Source organism: Pan troglodytes, chromosome 1 (genome assembly GCF_028858775.2).
Source record: "Pan troglodytes isolate AG18354 chromosome 1, NHGRI_mPanTro3-v2.0_pri, whole genome shotgun sequence".
Lineage (NCBI taxonomy): Eukaryota > Metazoa > Chordata > Mammalia > Primates > Hominidae > Pan > Pan troglodytes.
The window spans coordinates 121770320-121793447 of record NC_072398.2 but is presented as its reverse complement, the minus strand read 5'-3'; the positions used below and the strand labels follow the sequence as shown (position 1 = coordinate 121793447).

Here is a 23128-nt window from a genome sequence, read left to right as displayed (position 1 = left end):
AAGGGAGATGATCCAGTCATTTGTTAAGCGCCTCAAATAAGACATGCCGTAGATGTTTTTTTGTTTGTTTGTTTTGTCAAATTGGGATTATTTTTGTGTCTTTGGAGAATATAAAATACTAATATGAGGTAAGCACTAAGGTTCTGAGATGGCTGTGGAAGAGATGACAAACTCCATCACCATGCCTGAGAGTGTCCAATCGTCTCTGCGGGGGCCACATATTTTTGTATTACACTGTATTTGAAATAACAACAACAAAAAACCCTTCAAGATTCATAAAATTGGACAACTGTCTTTGTAACACTTCTAGTGGTAAAACCAGTAAGGATGGCTAGTTTGCAACCCATCTGAGCAGCCTCTCTGGTTTCATAGATATGTTTTCTCTCTGACATTGAACGGCTTTCAACTTTAAGTGGAATGCTACATCACAAAGATAAACAGGTTTGAAAGGAACCGGTTTTCCTTGTAATCCTAAACGTTCAAGTCTGCGCATTAAAAGACATTATCTGAAGAAGGGTGCACAAGCTTCCTGTTGGCCGCCAGAAGGGTTCTCTGCAGGACACAGATCAAGTACCACAGTCTTAGGGGGAGACCAGACGCGGGGTCTCCGCGCACCTCCCCAAAGGACAATGGCAGGAGGAAAAGGAGAAAGAGACAGACGTCACTTCCTCCGCCAGCTCCGGCAGCGAGTTGATCGGATGAGTCGGCGGAGGGTGGGGCGGAAGAGCAGACGGGGACTGGGAAAGGCGCTGTCGGTGACATCACGGATAGGGCGATTTCTATGTAGATGAGGCAGAGCAGGGGCTGCTGCTTCGCCACGAAGGAGTTCCCGTGCCGTGGGAGCGGGTTCAGGACCGCTGGTCGGACCTGAGAGTCCCAGCTGTGTGTCAGGGCTAGGAGGGCTGGGGGGGGGGGGGGGGGGTGCGCGGGGCAAGTGACCGTGCGTGTAAAGGGTGAAGCGTGTGAGGCTGTGGCGGGGCGGAGGTGCAAGAGCTTATACTTATTTGGCAGGGGAGATACCACGATCACTAAGGTGTTTTTCCTAGGGCGAGGCTTATCCGTTGTATTTCGTATGTGCTGACTCCTGCGATTTCTCCAAATGTGGGAAACTTGACTGTATAATTTGTGGTAGTGGGGGACTACATTCGCTCTTTCCCCTGGTGCTTTTGTGGTGTGAATAGTAGGTGAGCCGTAAGTGTTTTTGTAATTCAGGGTGCGGGCTCGTGTCTTGTGGCTGTGTTCTGTCCGGTCAGTTGTTTCCGTTCGCAACGGTTAGTTTTCGTTTGTGAGGTCATGTTTGGGGACAGCTTAGAACTATCCACTTACTCTCTTGGGAGGCGAATTTCAGTCTCTGTTGGTTGGGGTGGTCTCCCAGGTTAGCTGCCGCGGTACTTGCTAGGTGGAGCTCAGGGATCAAGGATCGGGAGCTTTCTGGTTTGTTCAGTGCTCCCAGGGCTTCTAACATCTCTTAAAAACTCTGGTGTTTTCTGTCATCCTCGGAGTTACCTCTTAGCCTCTGTTTTTTTTGTTGTTTTTTTTCCCCCCCCTCCCTGAGACAAGTCTCGCTGTACCGTCCAGGCTGGAGAAGTGGCGCGATCTTCCCATCTCAGGCTCCCGAGTAGGACAACCACACGCCACCACACCCGGCTAGTTTTTTCTCTTTTTTTTTCTTTTCTTTTCTTTCTCTTTCTCTTTCCTTTCTTTTTCTTTTTTCGTAGCGGTTTCACCATTCTGCTCAGGCTGGGCTCCAACTCCTGGGCTCAAGTGGTCCGCCCAGCCTTCTGAAGTGCTGGGATTACAGGTGCGATCCATCTTGCCCTGGCAGCTCCTGCTTTTCACCACAGCATTCATGAGAGTTTGTAGGATTTCTGTGCTGGGGAAACGTGTACTCAGTTAATAGAGCCAGGTGGAAGTTGTACTCAGAACTGGTGGTTTTCTTTGGAATGAAAACCGTGCATGTTGGGGGCTCTTAGTGTCCCCGTTCGGTTGTAGACATAACACCCTTGCTTTGTGTAGGGGGAGGGCCTTGCCCGTGCCCTGGTGCCCCGGCACAGGGCATCGAGGCCTGCAGATCAGAACCGCAGTCTAACCTATGTCTTGGCGGAATACCTTGCTAATTCTCCCTGGAATGTAAGATGGGAGGTCTTGTGAGGAGGTTTCTACAAGTAAGAAAACAAATTTCCATTCGGTTTTTATTGACAAAATTGAAAATTATAATAACTGAGTCCAGCCTCTCAGATGACAAATGTCTTTTGCACTGAGAGCTGGGAACTGCCGCTTGCCTCAGCTCCTGCGTGCAGGTGCAGCCCTCGCTTCCCTCCACACTTTCTCCAGCGGGTGTCAGTTCCTCCACAAGAGGCAGACAGCGTTCTGCAGAACCACAGCGCTCAAGGCCTTCGAGAGCCAAAAATCTCGGAGCGAGCTGCCCTGTCCTGGCTGTACCTCACAACTGACCTAGAAATGGCCTTTGCTGGGAGCAAAGGGTAGGGGGGAGATGGTCGTCGGAGCTGGGGCCTGTGCACTGGACCAGGTTGACCCACGGGAGGGGAGGTACCCAGAGTCAGAAGGGGGCCAAGCACTGAGACCTCACCATCCTCAATCTCCAAAAGGACTCAGAGAGATGCAGAGACTGAGACAGGCTTCCTTTTTCAAGGAAAGAGAAAACTACTGAGGAAGGCTCCAGGGGCTCTGAACCAAAATCCAGACTTTTTTTCCACCTGCAGCTTTTTGTTTTTATTTTTGCTTGAGAAGGTGTCTCGGTCTGTTGCCCGGGCTGGAGGGCAGTGGCGCAATTTCGGCTCATTAAAACCTCCATCTCCCGGGTTCAAGCAATTCTCCTGCCTCGGCCTCCCTAATAGCTGGGACTACAGGTGCCCGCCATGATGCCCGGCTAATTTTTGTATTTTTATTAGAGACGAGGTTTCACCATGTTGGTCAGGCTGGTCTCAAACTCCTGATCTCGTGATCCACCCACCTCAGCCTCCCAGAGTGCTGGGATTACAGGTGTGAGCTACCGCGCCCAGCCCGCACCTGCAGCTTAATCCCATTTCGCTGGTGCAACTTCATCCTTCCGTATGCTCAGGCCAATAAACAGTACTGTAGGCTGGTCGTTGTTTGACCCCTACACATCCTATTGGTCGGAAAATTATGTTTTCTCTTTGGTTAACCGCAGACTTTGATATGCACACTCTTTCTTGGTCTGAAACCCACCCAATAGTCCCATACGTAGATTTTTGGATAAACATAGAAATGGACCCTTCTGATCTGAAAGTTTGAAACTCGATATTTGTTTTATTTGAGTTCCTTCCTTCAGGCCTATCAAAAAAGATATCAAAGAACTGAAAGTCACCCAGACAATGAGATGCCGGACCCCTCACTCATCCTGATTGCTTCCTTGCCCCTCCCTAGTTCCTGTTTTCTTTCTTTTCTTTTTTTTTTTCTTTTTGAGACAGAGTCTCCCTCTGCCTCCCAGGCTGGAGTGCAGTGGCGCTATCTTGGCTCACTGCAAGCTCCGCCTCCCGGGTTCACGCCATTCTCCTGCCTGAGCCTCCCGAGTAGCTGGGACTACAGGCGCCCGCCACCACGCCCGGCTAATTTCTTTTCGTATTTCTAGTAGAGACGGGGTTTCACCGTGTTAGCCAGGATGGTCTCGATCTCCTGACCTCGTGATCCACCCGCCTCGGCCTCCCAAAGTGCTGGGATTACAGGCGTGAGCCACCGCGCCTGGTCTAGTTCCTGTTTTCTTACACATTGTCACATTTTTTCCCTGCCATCTAAGCCTCTAGTTTTGGTTGGTCAGGGAGATGGATTTGAGACTGAGTTCTCATCTCCTCCGCTGCAGCACCCTATTAAAGCCTCTTCCTTGGCAATAAACATCTCAGTGATTGGTTTTCTGTGTGGCAAGCAGCAGGAACCCCAGGTCTCTGAACTTTAGCAAAGGAATCTCCTGATAAAGGCGGGATCGATTTTACTGACCAAGCTGAAAACGATCAGACGTTTGAAAGCCTTAATCTCGGAGCCTGTCGGAGTTTGGTCTGCCCTTGAGGCTTTTCTTTGGGCCTACCAGTCAAAATCAGCCTGGCCAAACCTGTCTTCAAGGACCAGGGGCAGGGCCGGCTTCTCCCGCCGGGTCGGCAGCCACCTTCCCCTTCCCTGTGACTTGAAGAGAAGCTTCAGGGGGCGTTTATTCAATTTGCGAGGAGCCCGCGAGGCGCAGGTGCGCGGTGACTCTGTGGTTCCCACCGCACCCGCTGTCCTCTTTGGTCCTCTCGCTGTCACCGGCGGGCAGTAACGTTCCGGGTGAGCTAGGGCTCCGAAGACACCAGGCAGGGAGGGACCAGTGGGTAAGGGCACCGCCCGTTTAGGTCCTGCGCAGGAGGGATCCGAAAAAGGTCTTGAAGAAATAGAAAGGGAGGGCCAGATGCGGTGGCTCACGCCTGTAATCCCAGCACTTTGGGAGGCCGAGGTGGGTGGATCACGAGGTCACGAGTTCGAGACCAGCCTGGCCAAGATGGTGAAACCCTGTCTCTACTAAAAATACAACAAGTAGCCGGGCGCGGTGACGGGCGCCTGTAATCCCAGCTACTCAGGAGGCTGAGGCAGGAGAATCTCTAGAACCCAGGAGGCAGAGGTTGCAGTGAGCTGAGACTGCCCCACTGCACTCTAGCCTGGGCAACACAGCAAGACTCTGTCTCAAATAAATAAATAAATAAATAGAAAGGGAGAGTTGGAAGTAGATCAAAGAGAAGAAAAGAAATCCTAGATTTCCTGTCTGAAGGCACCATGAGGATGAAGGCCACCTCTTCTGGGCCAGGTCCTCCCGTTGCAGGTGAACCGAGTTCTGGCCTCCATTGGAGACCAAAGGAGATGACTTTGGCCTGGCTCCTAGTGAGGAAGCCATGCCTAGTCCTGTTCTGTTTGGGCTTGATCCTGTAGCACTTGATTGTCTCTCCTGGACTTTCCATGGATTCCAGGGATGCAACTGAGAAGTTTATTTTTAATGCACTTACTTGAAGTAAGAGTTATTTTAAAACATTTTAGCAAAGGAAATGAATTCTGACAGGTTTTGCACTGAAGACATTCACATGTGAGGAAAACAGGAAAACCACTATGCTAGAAAAAGCAAATGCTGTTGAGATTGTCTCACAAACACAAATTGCGTGCCAGCAGGTAGGTTTGAGCCTCAGGTTGGGCACATTTTACTTTAAGCGCACTGTTGGTGGAACTTAAGGTGACTGTAGGACTTATATATACATACATACATATAATATATATACATATTTATGTGTATACACACACACACACACACACACACACACACACACAGGGTCTTGCTATCTTGCCCAGGGTGGTCTCCAACTCTGGGTCTCAAGCGATCCTCTGCCTCCCCTTCCCAAAGTGCTGGGATTACAGGTGTAAGCCACCTTGCCCAGGCCATTTTAATTTTAATTTAATACTTTTAATTTGAATACACAATCCAAAAATCATATAACAAGTACAGGAAACCCACTTTATGCCAAGTTTACAAAAACAGGAAAGATATGTCCATGACAAAGCGTCAAAGTGGCAACATCCTAAAGTACTGAGAGAAAAAAAGTTATTCTAGAATTCTATGCCAAATTGAAATATCTTTCAAAAATGTGACTGAAATCAGGACATTTAAAGACACACAAAAAAATGACAGAATTCACCGAACCACACTACAAGAAATATTAAAGGAGTCCTCCAGGCCTAAGGATAAGGATACCAAACAGAAATCTGAACCTACACAAAGAAACGGAGACGACTGAAAATCGCTATGTACGTACTTGGATGTTGGGGTTTATAACATGTCCAAAATCAAATTCCCTGACAACACTAGCATAAAGGCCAGAAGGGGAGGTATAATGTCACTTGATGGCAGACAGATAAAGATGTATTCTAGGGACCCTAAAGCCATCACTGACATAACAAAAGAAAGAGTTACAGCTAATAAGCCAAATAAGGAAAGAAAATAGAATGATATATATAAAAAAAAAACATGTAATCGCTGGGTGCGGTGGCTCATGCCTGTAATCCCAGCACTTTGAGAGGCCAAGGCAGGCAGATCACTTGAGGTCAGGAGTTTGAGACCGGCCTGGCCAAAACGGTGAAACCCCGTCTCTACTAAAAATACAAAAATTAGCCCGATGTGGTGGCTCGCACGGACCTGTAATCTCAGCTACTTGGGAGGCTGAAGCAGGAGATTCGCTTGAACCCGGGAGGCGGAGGTTGCAGTGAGAGCTGAGATGGCGCCACTAAACTCCAGCCTGGGTGACAGAGCGAGACTCTGTCTCAAAAATAAATAAATAAATAAATAAATAAATAAACAAACAAAAACTGTGTAATCCCTATGCTGGAGCAACTGCTCTCCAGGCCTCTACCCTATAGAAATACACAAATGGCCAATGAGAAGTGTACAAGAATGATCACTGCCGCATTATTTGTAATCATAAAATAGTAGCGCCAAAGTAATTTCAAAGATACATGAAAATCGTTTTATTTATTTAACAAACACAAACAATTGAACAAACAATGGAAGCAAGTCCTTTTGCCTAAAGGAACACAGAGGGTCATGCGGATGTTGCTCCTCCAAGGATTTCGGTGTTCCCCAACGGCTAGTTTTGGGTCTAGTTCTTCTGGAAGATCTTATTCTTGGGGAGCTACAGGTTCTGGCGTTTGGGGCTCTTTCAGGTTCTATCTCCATTTTCCCCTCAATTCCTCCCCATTCTGCTATAATAAAAAAAAATTCTCACCTCCGGAAGATCCCGCCTGTGCCTCCCCGCCAGCCTTTCAGGAGGTCTGGACGTCTGGTCCACCGCTCCCCGGCTTCTTTCCCCGCTTTTGCTTTTCCCCTCCCCTGCTCCCGCCCTCCGGCCTCAGGACCCGACCACCGCCCAGCTGAGCCCCCGCGGCTCCACCGCGCAAAAGGTGCACTGGAGGCCCTGCCCGTTGCCGCCCCGCGGGGTGCCAAGAAGTCAACGTAAATAAATGCTTTGTAAAAGGAACTTCCCCATGGAAAAATCTCTCATGATTTCCATTCTCAAGGCTCTTCAAAGGACTAAAAGCTAAAAGGATGGATTCATTCGACAAGTCCTAGTCCTGCGCCCTGGTGAGTGCCAGACCCTGCTCCCCGCGAGGGGGACCCACGAGCCACCCTCACCACGATCCCTGCCCTGGTGGAGCCCCCGTGCGGAACACAGGATCCGAAGATGGCAGCGGAAGCTCCGCAGCGGCCCCAAAAACGACTGGGCAGGGAGGGCACAGGCTCCCTCACTGGATGAAGGCGGCGCAAAGAACGGGAAGAGGCATCCCGGGAGCCACCGGGCGTTCAGCCTCCCTAGGGCCCCCAGGCGGCTCGGGCCGGGGTCTCAACCGGGGCGTTTCCGGGGGTTTCTGAAGCAGGCGAGGGGCAGGGCGGGCGAAGGCCATTCGGCTATCCTTCTGGCTCCACAATCTCCCAACGTGCAGGTGTCCAACGTGACCAGCACGACTTACCGCTCCAATCTCTCCGGTCTTCCAAGGCCTTGCTCAGTCGTCCTGCCGGGCGGGCCCAGAGGATGCAAGGGACGGAGGAAGTTTCGTGCGTGCGCCTTTCCTATAGCGCCCAGTAGAACTGACAGTACCTGTCTCTGTGGCGCAATTGGTTAGCGCGTTCGGCTGTTAACCGAAAGGTTGGTGGTTCGAGCCCACCCAGGGACGCTTGTTCAAGCTTTTAAAGTATTCATGCATTGTCAATCACTAGATAAATGGGGAAGATTTTATCTTCCTGGAGTCCTAAGCCACTAATTTGTGACTTATCCATGTCAAGGGCCAGCCCACCTCCTCGACCGGATTCTTAACCGGGTATCTCCTGAAATCCTGGGTTTATACGTGTGTAACTCAGGAATCCTGAAACAGAGACCTAGGAACCCACTTCTGGTGTGATAAAATTCTAATTCAGTCCGTTATACGCTTAAACGAGTAATTTACATGCCTCCATTTTTTCATATTTTAATAATAGGAGGTCAGTAATATCCCGAGGATGTGCCTGGATTTACTGATTGCTCTATCAATAATGTGACCAGTGGAATCATTCATCATCATAGTGATCCTCTCCATCATTTTTGAAAAGAGTATTTTTCCTCACTTTGTGCATGATTTATTTAACCCTTTTCAAAATGTTTTTGTTAGCCAGGCATGGTGGCAAGTGCCTGTAATCCCAGGTACTTGGGATTCTGAGGCAGGAGAATCATTTGAACCTGGGAGGTGGAGGCTGCAGTGGAGGCTGCACCGCTACACTCCCGCCTGGGCAACAGAGCGAGACTCCATCTCAAAAAAAATAAAATAAAATAAAATAAAGTTTTTGAGATGAGGTAGGTTTCATTGTTTTAGGATTACAAAGAATGCTGCAGCCACCTTTCTTGTACACATATCTTTGGTCATTGTGGAAATGTCTACACCGCAGATATTTCTATAGTGTAGGGAAGTTGATGCACTATTGCTACATTATAGGGTTTACATGATGCTTCTAATTTGAGTACATTCTGCAAATGTATCTTTCACGGGAGCCGTACCAAATAATATTCCAATAGCAATATTTATAGGAGGAAAAATGTGCAGAAGTGCAATTGAGCTTCGTGCCTCTCCATGGGGCCCATGTTCATAAAATGGTGGCATTAGCAATTATCTGAGAGTGGAGTTTGTGGCCCTCTGACATCAAAAGCTGAAGCAGAGGACATGAAAACCCTCACTGTGCATCTTCTCTAGTCTGGCCAGAATCATTCCTAGGTCGGTGGTCTCTTATCTGGAGGGAATGCTGCTTGCTTGTTTTGTCAAAATCACAAAACTGAGGGAAAGCATCAGGCTGTTGGTTGATAACAGTGGTGAAGCAAGTTTTTCCAAAGGGCTGGTTTGTTGTTAACCCTTAGGGGAAAAAAAAAGCCTAATTCTTTTTTTTTTTTTTTTTTTTTTTTTGAGACGGAGTCTCTCTCTGTCGCCCAGGCTGGAGTGCAGTGGCGCGATCTCGGCTCACTGCAAGCTCCGCCTCCCGGGTTCAGGCCATTCTCCTGCCTCAGCCTCCCGAGTAGCTGGGACTACAGGCGCCTGCCACCACGCCCGGCTAATTTTTTTTATTTTTAGTAGAGATGGGGTTTTACCGTGTTAGCCAGGATGGTCTCGATTTCCTGACCTCGTGATCCGCCCGCCTTGGCCTCGCAAAGTGCTGGGATTACAGGCATAAGCCACCGCGCCCGGCCAAAAAAGCCTAATTCTTACCAGCTGGTGCCCTGCAGTTCCAGGCTCTTGGTGTCCCAAACAAACACACCAAGAGCGTGGAACTGCACCAAAAACCAAAACCAAGGTAGGGGCAAGATGATAATCACAGAATGTCACTGGTATATGTTTAGGTTCAAATAGTATTATGAGAAGTGGCAGGTAAAGGAGGTAGGAAAAAGAAAACACATCATGTAATTGACTGTTGTATGGAAATATTTGATGCTGAAAGTTATAATTTAAAACTATAAACCAAATATTAGAAGTGTGTCTAGTTCAAAGGGAGGAAAACCATCAAAAACATTTTTAGTGCAATATTTAACATGAGCTATACAACCCTTCCTAAATGCCAAAGGCACACACAGACACACACACAGACACAGACACACACACACACACACACACACACAATCACACTCACGAAGAATACAAATGACTAGAACCAAGAAATGTAAATACATTCTGCTACGTATGGTAAACATAGCCTACAATGTGGAAGAGATTAGAAAATAAACATGGAAATGAAATGTTTTTATTAATTCGCATCAGTACCCACTAAAACCAATCAGCATAATCAAATATTATAATACTGAATGTAAAAAACAATCCAAAAGTCCAGAGTGATAGGCAAAAGGTTTTAATTGTATAGATTAAAATTAACTTTGGACAAAAATTAAAACTCAGGCAGAGAATGTTTTCTTCCTTTTGCAACAGCAGACACTAGTAAAAACAAAGGCACAGTAAAAATTGAGACCCAAAATTTGCAGTGTAGAGATATGAATATAATAATAGACACAGGGAGGATTAATAAATGATAAAATGTTTAGAGGATGATCATTAGAATACAGGATATTTATACTCTTGAAAACCGCTTTCCCAAGTACTTCATTATAAGTAAGGTGTCTCTAAAAGGGACAGATCTCCTAGACCCCTCCTTAACCAAGTAACCAGTCCTGATATCATAATGGTGCTGGACAAACTAGACCTTCTCTGCCCGTAGATGGGCTGAGGTTGGAAACTCACAGCATTGTCTCTGCAGTGTTCCCGGCAAAACGTTTAGGCTGAATTTAATCATGAAGACATTTTCAGACAACTTCAGAATGTAGATCATTGAGCCAGACAGCTGACCTGTCCTCTATAAACAAGTCCATGTCACAACCATCCATGACAACAACAAAAAGATGAGGAAATATTTGGGGTTCAAAATAACTAAAGAAATGCAGCAGGCCAGCCTCGGCCTCCCGAGGTGCCGGGATTGCAGACGGAGTCTCGTTAACTCAGTGCTCAATGGCGCCCAGCCTGGAGTGCAGTGGCGTGATCTCGGCTCGCTACAGCCACCTCCCAGCCGCCTGCCTTGGCCTCCCTAAGTGCCGAGATTGCAGCCTCTGCCTGGCAGCCACCCCCTCTGGGAAGTGAGGAGCGTCTCCGCCTGACCGCCCATTGTCTGGGATGTGAGGAGCCCCTCTGCCTGGCTGCCCAGTCTGGAAAGTGAGGAGCGTCTCTGCCCGGCCGCCATCCCATCTAGGAAGTGAGGAGCACCTCTTCCCGGCCGCCATCACATCTGGGAAGTGAGGAGCGTCTCTGCCCGGCCGCCCATCGTCTGAGATGTGGGGAGCACCTCTGCCCTGCCGCCCCGTTCGGGATGTGAGGAGCGTCTCTGCCCAGGCGCCCTGTCTGAGAAGTGAGGAGACCCTCTGCCTGGCAACCACCCCGTCTGAGAAGTGAGGAGCCCCTCCGCCCGGCAGACACCCCATCTGAGAAGTGAGGAGGGTCCTCCCTCCTCGTCTGGGAGGGAGGTGGGGGAGTCAGTCCCCCGCCCGGCCAGCCGCCCCGTCTGGGAGGGAGGTGGGGGGATCAGCCCCCCGCCCGGCCAGCCGCCCCATCCGGGAGGTGAGGGGCGCCTCTGCCCGGCCGCCCCTACTGGGAAGTGAGGAGCCCCTCTGCCCGGCCAGCTGCTCCGTCCGGGAGGGAGGTGGGGGGGGTCAGCCCCCCGCCTGGCCAGCTGCCCTGTCTGGGAGGTGAGGGGCGCCTCTGCCCGGCCGCCCCTACTGGGAAGTGAGGAGCCCCTCTGCCCAGCCAGCCGCCCCGTCCGGGAGGGAGGTGGGGGGTCAGCCCCCCACCCGGCCAGCCGCCCCGTCCGGGAGGGAGGTGGGGGGGTCAGCCCCCCGCCCGGCCAGCCGCCCCGTCCGGGAGGGAGGTGGGGGGGTCAGCCCCCCACCCGGCCAGCCGCCCCGTCCGGGAGGGAGGTGGGGGGGTCAGCCCCCCGCCCGGCCAGCCGCCCCGTCCGGGAGGGAGGTGGGGGGGGTCAGCCCACCGCCCGGCCAGCCGCCCCGTCCCGGAGGGAGGTGGGGGGGTCAGCCCCCCGCCCGGCCAGCCGCCCTGTCCGGGATGTGAGGGGCGCCTCTGCCCGGCCGCCCCTACTGGGAAGTGAGGAGCCCCTCTGCCCGGCCAGCCGCTCTGTCCGGGAGGGAGGTGGGGGGGTCAGCCCCCTCTGGGCCAGCCGCCCCGTCTGGGAGGGAGGTGGGAGGGTCAGCCTACTGCCTGGCCAGCCACCCCGTCCGGGAGGGAGGTGGGGGGGGTCAGCCCCCCGCCCGGCCAGCCGCCCTGTCCGGGAGGTGAGGGGCGCCTCTGCCCGGCCGCCCCTACTGGGAAGTGAGGGGCCCCTCTGCCCGGCCAGCCGCTCTGTCTGGGAGGGAGGTGGGAGGGTCAGCCCCCCGCCCGGCCAGCTGCCCCGTCCGGGAGGGAGGTGGGGGGGTTAGCCCCCCGCCTGGCCAGCCGCCCCGTCCGGGAGGTGAGGGGCGCCTCTGCCCGGCCGCCCCTACTGGGAAGTGAGGAGCCCCTCTACCTGGCCAGCCGCCCTGTCCGGGAGGGAGGTGGGGGGTCAGCCCCCGGCCCGGCCAGCCACCCCGTCCGTCTGGGAGGTGAGGGGCGCTTCTGCCCGGCCACCCCTATTGGGAAGTGAGGAGCTCCTCTGCCCGGCCACCACCCCATCTGGGAGGTGTACCCAACAGCTCACTGAGAACGGGCCATGAAGACAATGGCGGTTTTGTGGAATAGAAAGGGGGGAAAGGTGGGGAAAGGATTGAGAAATCGGATGGTTGCCGTGTCTGTGTAGAGAGAGGTAGACATGGGAGACTTTTCATTTTGTTCTGTACTGAGAAAAATTCTTCTGCCTTGGGATCCTGTTGATCTGTGACCTTACCCCCAACCCTGTGCTCTCTGAAACATGTGCTGTATCCACTCAGGGTTGAATGGATTAAGGGCGGTGCAAGATGTGCTTTGTTAAACAGATGCTTGAAGGCAGCATGTTCGTTAAGAGTCATCACCACTCCCTAATCTCAAGTACCCAGGGACACAAACACTGCGGAAGGCCTCAGGGTCCTCTGCCTAGGAAAACCAGAGAACTTTGTTCACTTGTTTATCTGCTGACCTTCCCTCCACTATTGTCCTGTGACCCTGCCAAATCCCCCTCTGCGAGAAACACCCAAGAATGATCAATAAAAAATAAAAAAATTAAAATTAAAAAAAAAAAAGAAAAAAAAAAAAGAAATGCAGCTACATTATCTTTTTACTTTTTTCGAACCCAAAATATCTCTTCTCCTTTTTGTTGTGTGATTTGTGGTGATATGGACTATGTGAAGGAGACAGGTCAGTTGTCCTGCTCAGTGTTCTACATTCTGCAGTTGTCTGGTGATTACCTCCTATGAAACTCAGGCTAAGCGTTTTCTGCAAGAACATGGCATTGTTCATATTCTGCACCGGCAGAGTCCTGGGTGACATGCTGTCTCCTGCCAGTGGCTCCTGACTCCTGTTCTCTACAGGATGGAATTGAGAGGAGCAGGGCTAAGGCTTCCCAATGCTGTTTGTCCATCTAGCTGTGGTCTTCCTAAGTACTGACACCAATTGGAGGCTGAAGGACTGTGGCTTCTCTAACCAAAGGAGCCTAGTGGGTTAACAATTGTCAAGAGCAGTTGGTGGTTCTGAAATACAATCCTCAGCCAAGGATCCCTCCTGTGTTACAGATGGATCAGCTAAAACAAGCCAACACTGAAGACACAAAGAATGAGGTTAGGTTCATTGAAACCAGGGTAACAATTTTGGATGAGCTAAACACAAAGATGACACTGACATTGAGCAGGTATAGAAGCTCAGAGACATGCCTGCAAAATGAAATCCCTGAGGAATTTTATAGCTACCCAGAGATACGTGGTTCAAATTAAAATGTCTGACTGATCACTCCCGGCATGTGCTGCACAGTTATGTGAATGTGTCACACCTAACGTGGATCCATTGTCTTCAGACTGAGCACAGGTTGCCACTGGCATGGTTTGAGAATAGGAATAGAGCCATGCCCACTGACCCATCCTATGTCTGGGCTTCCAAATGGAACTGTACTTTCATTCAAATCTTCACGTGCCTATAGGTCCTGCCTGCAGGAATGACATCTCTCGGCTTAGTAAGGGCTGTTTATTGTGGGAATATGACTTCCATCTGGAACACCAGGTGGAGACTTGTCACCGTCAAAGTAAAAAACCTATTGTCCACGTAAAGGGCGAAGCTGATGTGCTGTTCCTCAAATGAGTAAAACACACTTCTGTAGTGCTGGAATGAGTCAGGTAGCTCAAAGTACATTGACGGAGTCGAATAACATCTATCCAGTGAGTCCTGTAAGACTTCAGGCTCTTCCACTTCCATCAGCATGCCGTTGAGCCTGGAAAAGGAGACAAAACTAAAGAAGCAGCCAGGGAAAATCAGACACCACAGAGCCCCACTAGATTTCAGAAGTAACATAAGGAAGTGGTTAGAAAAGAAAAAGGATAGATCCATTAATGAGGTAAAAAAAAAAAAAAAAAAATTATTGCCTTTATGTTGGGATAGAACAGGGCCAGGTAGAAAACAATGAAAGAGAAAGACAGAGAGAGAGAGAGACAGAGACAGAGACAGAGAGAAAGTGAGCTAGTGAATTGGCCAGGTGGCATACTGGTAAGGGAGTAAAAGGACACTCTGAGTTAGTGCCCTCATGACACACAGCAAACTGTGATCATGAAAAGAGTGAGCTCAATAGTTTTCCATAAAATATGCTCAAAATTCGATGCAGTGGCCATGAGAGTACAGCTTTTGAAGTATGGTCAACCTATGGTACGTTAGTAAATGATAAGGGGAGGAAGAAATGGAAACCTAAACATCTACTGCAATGAAAACCAACAGCAATGACAGTAGGAGTAATTCAGCCTTCGTTGAAAACGTGACATCAAACACACTCTGGTTTCCCTGAATCTGTTGCCTCCAGGTGTTAACACAGAATTAAGCATCCACAATTGCTGAAAGTTACCTGGGGCATGGTGGGTTTTGATCTTCTTCCCCTTCTTTTCTTCCCCTTCCCCTTCTTTTCAATTTCTGCAATACATTCAGACATGGACAGACACACTAAGCTGATTCCCCTACACACATAACAATCCACTGTCTAATCCTCACACAGGGACCTCAGGCTCCTCAGCATAAGAATAGGACACTGTGAGAGATATATTTCAGGAGGCCTGAAGGCTGGTCATGATAGAAATTCCTCAGTTTTTCTCCCAGAAACTGTGGGTAAAATGTCCCTATTCTAGTAGATCGTTATCCCAATATCATTTGTCCCAAGTTTGTGCAAACAGTTATGCCATATTTTTCCAATCAATTTAAAGCAAATACCCTCAAATGATTTCTAGGAGAAAAACTGCAATATTTAGCCCTGTCTCATCAAATACTCAGATTGTTCATGGTTGTGAGGACTTTAGACACTGAAATTAGAGTGAAAAAGGAAATCTACAAACCCTTGAGTCAAAATCATAGTTCTCTGAATTTGTCACATCTGCCCAGGTCCAATGTCATGAGAGTAGAATCAGAGTGCCACAGGTATGGCCTGAGACTAGGAAGAGAGCCATGCTCACTGACCCATCCCATGTCTGGGCTTCCAGGTGGAACTAGAGTTTCATTCAACCTACATGTGCCTATAGGTCCTCACTGCAGCAATGACATCTCTCAGCTCACTAATGGCCACTTGGAGCAGGAATATGATCTTTATATGAAAGACTCAGTGGATCCTTATCACCTTCATAGAAAGGTACTCACCTCCCACGTCAAGAGAAAAGCCAACACGTTTTTCCTCCAATGCATAAAACGAACTTCCATAGGCCTGGCAGGAGTCAGGCTGTTCAAGACAACTGGAAGGAGTTGAATAACATCTATCCAGTGAGTCCTGCAAGACTTCAGGCTCTACTACCTCCAGCAGCTCCCTGCTGAGCCTGGAAAAGGAGGAAAAAGTAAAGAATAAGCCAGGGGAAATCAGACACAACAGAGCCCCAACTAGGTTTCATGGGTAGCATAAGGAAGGGGTTAAAAAAGTAAAAGGATAGATCCATTAATGAGGTAACAAATTATTGCCTTCATGTTGGGACAGAACAGGGCCAAATGGAAAAGAATGAAAGAGAAAGACAGATAGACACACACACACACACAGACACACACACACACAGAGAGAGAGAGAACGAGCTCAGTGAATTGTCCAGGTGACACACTGATGAGGGAGTAACAGGACACTCTGAGTTAGTGCCCTCAGGACACACAGCATACAGTGATCATGAAAAGACTGCGCTCAATAATTTTCCATAAAATGTGCTCAAGTTTCCATGCAGTCGCCACGAGAATACAGTTTCTGAAGTCTGGTCCACCTACAGTAGGTTAGTAAATGATAAGGGGAGGAAGAAATGGAAACCTAAATATCTACTGCAATGAAAACCAACAGCAATGTTACTAGGAATAATTCAGGCTTGGTTGAAAAGATGTAATCGTTAATGTCAGCCCGCTCTGTTTTCCCAGAACCAGGAGTCTCCAGATGTCAACACAGAAGTAGCTGTTCACAATTGCTCGGTTACCTGGGGCATGGTGGGCCTTGGTCTTCTTCCTCTTCTTGGTTCTTTTTAATTCCTGCAATACATTCAGACAGGGACAGACTAAATAAGCCAATTCACCTACACCCGTAACAGTCCACTGTCTAATCCCCACACAGGGATCTCAGGCTCCTCAGCATGAGAACAGGGCAATGTGAGAGATATACTTCAGGAGGCCTGAAAGCTGGTCATGATATTCTTTGGTTTGCATCTCAGAACCAAGGGTGAAATATCCCCATTCTGGTAGATCGTTATCCCAAAATCATTTATCCCAAGTTTGTGCAAACAGTTATGCCTTATTGTTCCCATCAGTTCAAAGAAAATGCCCCAGATGATTTCTAGGAGGAAAACTGCAGTATTCAGCCCTGTCTCATCAAATGCCCAGCTCGTTCATGGATGCAAGAATTTTAGACACTGAAATTAGAATGAAGGAGGAAATCTACAAACCCTTGAGTCCAAATCATAGTTCTGTGAATTTTTTACATCTGCCTGGGTCCAATGTGCTGAGAGCGGGCTCAGGTTGCCACAGGCATGGCTGGAGACTAGGAATAGAGCCTTGCTCACTGACCCATTTCATGTCTAGGCTTCCAACTGAGACTACAGTTTCATTACAACCTATATGCGCCCATAGGTCCTGCCTGCGGCAATGACATCTCTCGGGTCAGTAAGGGCCACTTGGAACAGGAATATCACCCCTATCTGGAAGACCAGGTGGAGGCTTATCACCTTCATAGTAAGGTACTCACTGTCCACGTCAAGAGCCAAGCCAAGGTACTGTTCCTCCAATGAGTAAACAGCACTGCTGTAGGGCTGGCCTAAGTCAGGCAATTCAAGATAACCTGAAGGAGTCGAATAACATCTATCCAGTGAGTCCTGCAACACTTCAGGCCCTTTCTCATCCAGCAGCTCCCTGCTGAGCCTGGAAAAGTAGGAAAAAGTAAAGAATAAGCCAGGGGGGAATCAGAAACCACACAGCCCCAGCTAGATTTCATGGCTAACATAAGGAACTGTTTAAAAAGAAAAAGGACAGATCCATTAATGAGGTAATGAATTATTGCCTTTATGTTGGGATAGACCAGGGCCAGGTAGAAAAGAATGAAAGAGAAAGACAGGGAGAGGGAGAGAGAGAGAGAGGAGAAAGTGAGCTCAGCGAATTGGCCGGGTGACACACTGATGAAGGGGTCAAAGGACACTCTGAGTTAGTGCCCTCGGGACACACAGCGAACAGTGATCATGAAAAGAGTGGGCTCAATAATTTTCCATAAACTTGCTCAAGATTCCATGCAGTTGCCATAGAGCCTTTGAGGTATGGTCAACCTACAGTAAGTTAGTAAATGATAAGGAGAGGAAGAAATGGAAACCTAAACATCTACTGCAATGAAAACCAACAGCAATGTCAGTAGGAGTAATTCAACCTTCGTTGAAAACGTGAAATTGAACACACTCTTGTTTTCCCTGGACCTGGCATCTCCAGGTCTCAACACAGAATGAAGCATCCATAATTGCTCAAAGTTACCTGGGGCATGATGGGTCTTGGTCTTCTTCCACTTCTTGGTACTTTTCAATTCCTGCAATAAGTTCAGACATGGACAGACATATTAAGCTGGTTCTCCTACACACATAACAATCCACTGTCTAATCCTCACACAGGGACTTCAGGCTCCTCAGCATGAGAATAGGACGCTGTGAGAGATATTCTTCAGGAGGCCTGAAGGCTGATCACGATAGAGAGTCCTTGGTTTTTGTCCCAGAAACTGTGGGTAAAATTCCCTATTCTGGTAGATCGCTATCCCAATATCATTTGTCCCAAGTTTGTGCAAATGGTTATGCCATATTTTTCCAATCGATTTACAGCAAATGCCCCCAAATGGTTGCTAGGAGAAAAACTGCACTATTCAGCCCTGTCTCATCAAATACTCAGATTGTTCATGGTAGCGAGGATTTTAGACGCTGAAATTAGAGTGAAGGATGAAATCTACAAGATCTACAAAATTGAGACAAAATCAGAGTTGTGTGAATTCGTCACATCTGCCCAGATCCAACATCTTGAGAGTAGGATTAGGGCGCCACAGGCATGGCCTGAGACTAGGAAGAGAGCCTTGCTCACTGACCCATCCCTTGTCTGGGCTTCCAAGTGGAACTAGAGTTTCATTCAACCTACACGTGCCTATAGGTCCTCCCTGTGGCAATGACATCTCTCAGCTCAGTAAGGGCCACTTGCAGTAGGAATATGACCCTAACCAGAAGACTCAGTGGATCCTTATCACCTTCATAGAAAGGTACTCACCATCCATGTCAACAGCCAAGCCAACACGCTGTTGCTCCAATACGTAAAAGGCACTTCTGTAGGGCTGGCATGAGTCAGTCAGTTCAAGACAACCTGAAGGAGTTGAATAACATCTATCCAGTGAGTCCTGTAAGACTTCAGGCTCTTCCACTTCCATCAGCATGCCGTTGAGCCTGGAAAAGGAGACAAAACTAAAGAAGCAGCCAGGGAAAATCAGACACCACAGAGCCCCACTAGATTTCAGAAGTAACATAAGGAAGTGGTTAGAAAAGAAAAAGGATAGATCCATTAATGCCGTCAAAGTAAAAAACCTATTGTCCACGTAAAGGGCGAAGCTGATGTGCTGTTCCTCAAATGAGTAAAACACACTTCTGTAGTGCTGGAATGAGTCAGGTAGCTCAAAGTACATTGACGGAGTCGAATAACATCTATCCAGTGAGTCCTGTAAGACTTCAGGCTCTTCCACTTCCATCAGCATGCCGTTGAGCCTGGAAAAGGAGACAAAACTAAAGAAGCAGCCAGGGAAAATCAGACACCACAGAGCCCCACTAGATTTCAGAAGTAACATAAGGAAGTGGTTAGAAAAGAAAAAGGATAGATCCATTAATGAGGTAAAAAAAAAAAAAAAAAATTATTGCCTTTATGTTGGGATAGAACAGGGCCAGGTAGAAAACAATGAAAGAGAAAGACAGAGAGAGAGAGAGACAGAGACAGAGACAGAGACAGAGAGAAAGTGAGCTAGTGAATTGGCCAGGTGGCATACTGGTAAGGGAGTAAAAGGACACTCTGAGTTAGTGCCCTCATGACACACAGCAAACTGTGATCATGAAAAGAGTGAGCTCAATAGTTTTCCATAAAATATGCTCAAAATTCGATGCAGTGGCCATGAGAGTACAGCTTTTGAAGTATGGTCAACCTATGGTACGTTAGTAAATGATAAGGGGAGGAAGAAATGGAAACCTAAACATCTACTGCAATGAAAACCAACAGCAATGACAGTAGGAGTAATTCAGCCTTCGTTGAAAACGTGACATCAAACACACTCTGGTTTCCCTGAATCTGTTGCCTCCAGGTGTTAACACAGAATTAAGCATCCACAATTGCTGAAAGTTACCTGGGGCATGGTGGGTTTTGATCTTCTTCCCCTTCTTTTCTTCCCCTTCTTCTTTTCTTCTTGGATCTTCTTCCCCTTCTTTTCTTCCCCTTCCCCTTCTTTTCAATTTCTGCAATACATTCAGACATGGACAGACACACTAAGCTGATTCCCCTACACACATAACAATCCACTGTCTAATCCTCACACAGGGACCTCAGGCTCCTCAGCATAAGAATAGGACACTGTGAGAGATATATTTCAGGAGGCCTGAAGGCTGGTCATGATAGAAATTCCTCAGTTTTTCTCCCAGAAACTGTGGGTAAAATGTCCCTATTCTAGTAGATCGTTATCCCAATATCATTTGTCCCAAGTTTGTGCAAACAGTTATGCCATATTTTTCCAATCAATTTAAAGCAAATACCCTCAAATGATTTCTAGGAGAAAAACTGCAATATTTAGCCCTGTCTCATCAAATACTCAGATTGTTCATGGTTGTGAGGACTTTAGACACTGAAATTAGAGTGAAAAAGGAAATCTACAAACCCTTGAGTCAAAATCATAGTTCTCTGAATTTGTCACATCTGCCCAGGTCCAATGTCATGAGAGTAGAATCAGAGTGCCACAGGTATGGCCTGAGACTAGGAAGAGAGCCATGCTCACTGACCCATCCCATGTCTGGGCTTCCAGGTAGAACTAGAGTTTCATTCAACCTACATGTGCCTATAGGTCCTCACTGCAGCAATGACATCTCTCAGCTCAGTAATGGCCACTTGGAGCAGGAATATGATCTTTATATGAAAGACTCAGTGGATCCTTATCACCTTCATAGAAAGGTACTCACCTCCCACGTCAAGAGAAAAGCCAACACGTTTTTCCTCCAATGCATAAAACGAACTTCCATAGGCCTGGCAGGAGTCAGGCTGTTCAAGACAACTGGAAGGAGTTGAATAACATCTATCCAGTGAGTCCTGCAAGACTTCAGGCCCTTTCTCATCCAGCAGCTCCCTGCTGAGCCTGGAAAAGTGGGAAAAAGTAAAGAATAAGCCAGGGGGAATCAGAAACCACACAGCCCCAGCTAGATTTTATGGCTAACGTAAGGAAGAGTTTGAAAAGAAAAAGGATAGATCCATTAATGAGGTAACAAATTATTGCCTTTATGTTGGGATAGAACAGGGCCAGGTAGAAAACAACAAAAGAGATAGACACACACACACAGAGTGAGCTCAGTGAATTCGTCAGGTGACACACTGATGAGGGAGTCAAAGGACACTCTGTATTTGTGCTCTCAGGACACACAGTGAACAGTGACCATGAAAAGCATGTCCTCAATAATTTTGCAAAAAATGTGCTCAAGTTTCCCTGCAGTTACCATGAGAATACAGCCTTTGAGGTATGGTCAACCAATCCAGTCTCTCATTGCTGGATATTTGGATTGGTTCCAAGTCTTTGCTATTGTGAATAGTGCCGCAATAAACATATGTGTGCATGTGTCTTTACAGCAGCATGATTTATAATCCTTTGGGTATACACCCAGTAATGGGATGGCTGGGTCAAATGGTATTTCTAGTTCTAGATCCCTGAGGAATTGCCACACTGCCTTCCACAATCGTTGAACTAGTTTACAGTCCCAAAAACAGTGTAAAAGTGTTCCTATTTCTCCACATCCTCTCCAGCGTCTTCAACATTCTTAAAGAAAAGAATTTTCAACCCAGAATTTCATATCCAGCCAAACAAAGCTTCATAAGTGAAGGAGAAATAAGTCCTTTACAGAGAAGCAAATGCTGAGAGATTTTGTCACCACCAGGCCTGCCTTACAAGAGCTCCTAAAGGAAGCACTAAACATGGAAAGGAACAACCGGTACCAGCCACTGCAAAAACATGCCAAACTGTAAAGACCATTGACGCTAGGAAGAAACTGCATCAACTAACGGGCGAAATAACCAGCTAACATCATAACGACAGGATCAAATTCACACATAACAATATTAACCTTAAATGTAAATGGGCTAAATGCCCCAGTTAAAAAAACACAGAATGGCAAATTGGATAAAGAGTCAAGACCCATCAGTGTGCTGTACTCAGGAAACCCATCTCACATGCAGAGACACACATAGGCTCAAAATAAAGGGATGGAGGAAGATCTACCAAGCAAATGGAAAACAAAAAAAGGCAGGGGTTGCAATCCTAGTCTCTGATAAAACAGACTTTAAACCAACAAAGATCAAAAGAGACAAAGAAGGCTACTACATAATGGTAAAGGGATCAATTCAACAAGAAGAGTTAACTATCCTAAATATATATGCACCCTATACAGGAGCACCCAGATTCATAAAGCAAGTCCTGAGAGACCTACAAAGAGATTTAGACTCCACACAATCATCATGGGAGACTTTAACACCCCACTGTCAATATTAGACAGATCAATGAGACAGAAGCTTAACAAGGATATCCAGGACTTGAACTCAGCTCTCCACCAAGCAGACCTAAAAGACATCTACAGAACTCTCCACCCCAAATCAACAGAATATACATTCTTCTCAGCACCACATCACATTTATTCCAAAATTGACCACATAGTTGGAGGTAAAGCACTCATCAGCAAATGTAAAAGAATGGAAATCACAACAAACTGTCAGACCACAGTGCAATCAAATTAGAACTCAGGATTAAGAAACTCACTCAAAACCGCACAACTACATGGAAACTGAACAACCTGCTCCTGAATGACTACTGGGAAAATAACAAAATGAAGGCAGAAATAAAGATGTTCTTTGAAACCAATGAGAACAAAGACACAACATACCAGAATCTCTGGGACACATTTAAAGCAATGTGTAGAGGGAAAATTATAGCACTAAATGCCCACAAGAGAAAGCAGAAAAGATCTAAAATTGACACCCTAACATCACAATTAAAATAACTAGAGAAGCAAAGCAAACAAATTCAAAAGCTAGCAGAAGACAAGAAGTAACTAAGATCAGAGCAGAACTAAAGGAGATAGAGACACAAAAAAACCTTCCAAAAATCAATGAATCCAGGGCTGGTTTTTTGAAAAGATCAATAAGAAAACCCTGTTTGGCTAGTTCACCTGGCTCATCTGATGGCAAGTTCCTATCTTGAGAGGACTATGAAATTAAAACCAATACAAGTGCCACAAATAACATACAACATTGTAAATCAGCACAATTTGTAGCTGGGTGAATGGAAGAAATAGTTCTATTCATCACTTCCTCATTTTCCCTAAATCTACAATCTCCAGATGTCACTACTGAATTAACAGCCAACAATTCCATAACATTACCTGGGAGACACTGGCCCTTTTTCTTCCTCTTCCTCATCATCACTTTCATTTTCTGTAAATAAATTCAGAGAAGCAGGTCACATTAAGCAATTCATACTTCACATATGAGGAAATCACTATCCAGTCATAGCACAAGGACATAACTATTCTCAGTGCAAGAATAAGGATTCTGACAGGAATATTCTAGGGTGTCTTAGATTAACTTTGGTGAGAATTAGATGACCCTGCTTTCCAGATCCACAGGC

The 23128-nt window shown here is 47.4% G+C and overlaps 2 protein-coding genes, 2 non-coding genes and 1 pseudogene across 5 annotated transcripts in view; 4 read left to right on the top strand and 1 right to left on the bottom strand.

Annotated features, from left to right (window-relative positions):
• GSTM2 (glutathione S-transferase mu 2) overlaps positions 1-23128 on the top strand; it is a 295697-nt gene that overhangs the window by 29188 nt on the left and 243381 nt on the right. The window lies entirely within an intron of this gene.
• Positions 997-1160, top strand: LOC112207633 (U1 spliceosomal RNA). The gene has a single exon (XR_002942056.2). It is a non-coding gene; the product is annotated as a U1 spliceosomal RNA (small nuclear RNA).
• Positions 2136-7758, top strand: LOC134807872 (uncharacterized; annotated as a pseudogene).
• TRNAN-GUU (transfer RNA asparagine (anticodon GUU)) lies at positions 7646-7719 on the top strand. Its single transcript has one exon. It is a non-coding gene; the product is annotated as a tRNA-Asn (tRNA).
• Positions 13722-23128, bottom strand: part of LOC129137371 (neuroblastoma breakpoint family member 10) — an 81954-nt gene continuing 72547 nt past the window's right edge. The window contains 11 exon segments of the mRNA XM_054668630.2: positions 13722-13981; positions 14603-14620; positions 14622-14667; positions 15382-15554; positions 16185-16236; positions 16946-17118; positions 17716-17767; positions 18487-18974; positions 19601-19709; positions 20424-20596; positions 22884-22935. Of these exon segments, the coding sequence (XP_054524605.2) occupies positions 13738-13981; positions 14603-14620; positions 14622-14667; positions 15382-15554; positions 16185-16236; positions 16946-17118; positions 17716-17767; positions 18487-18974; positions 19601-19709; positions 20424-20596; positions 22884-22935 (1580 nt within the window). The 3' untranslated portion in view covers positions 13722-13737.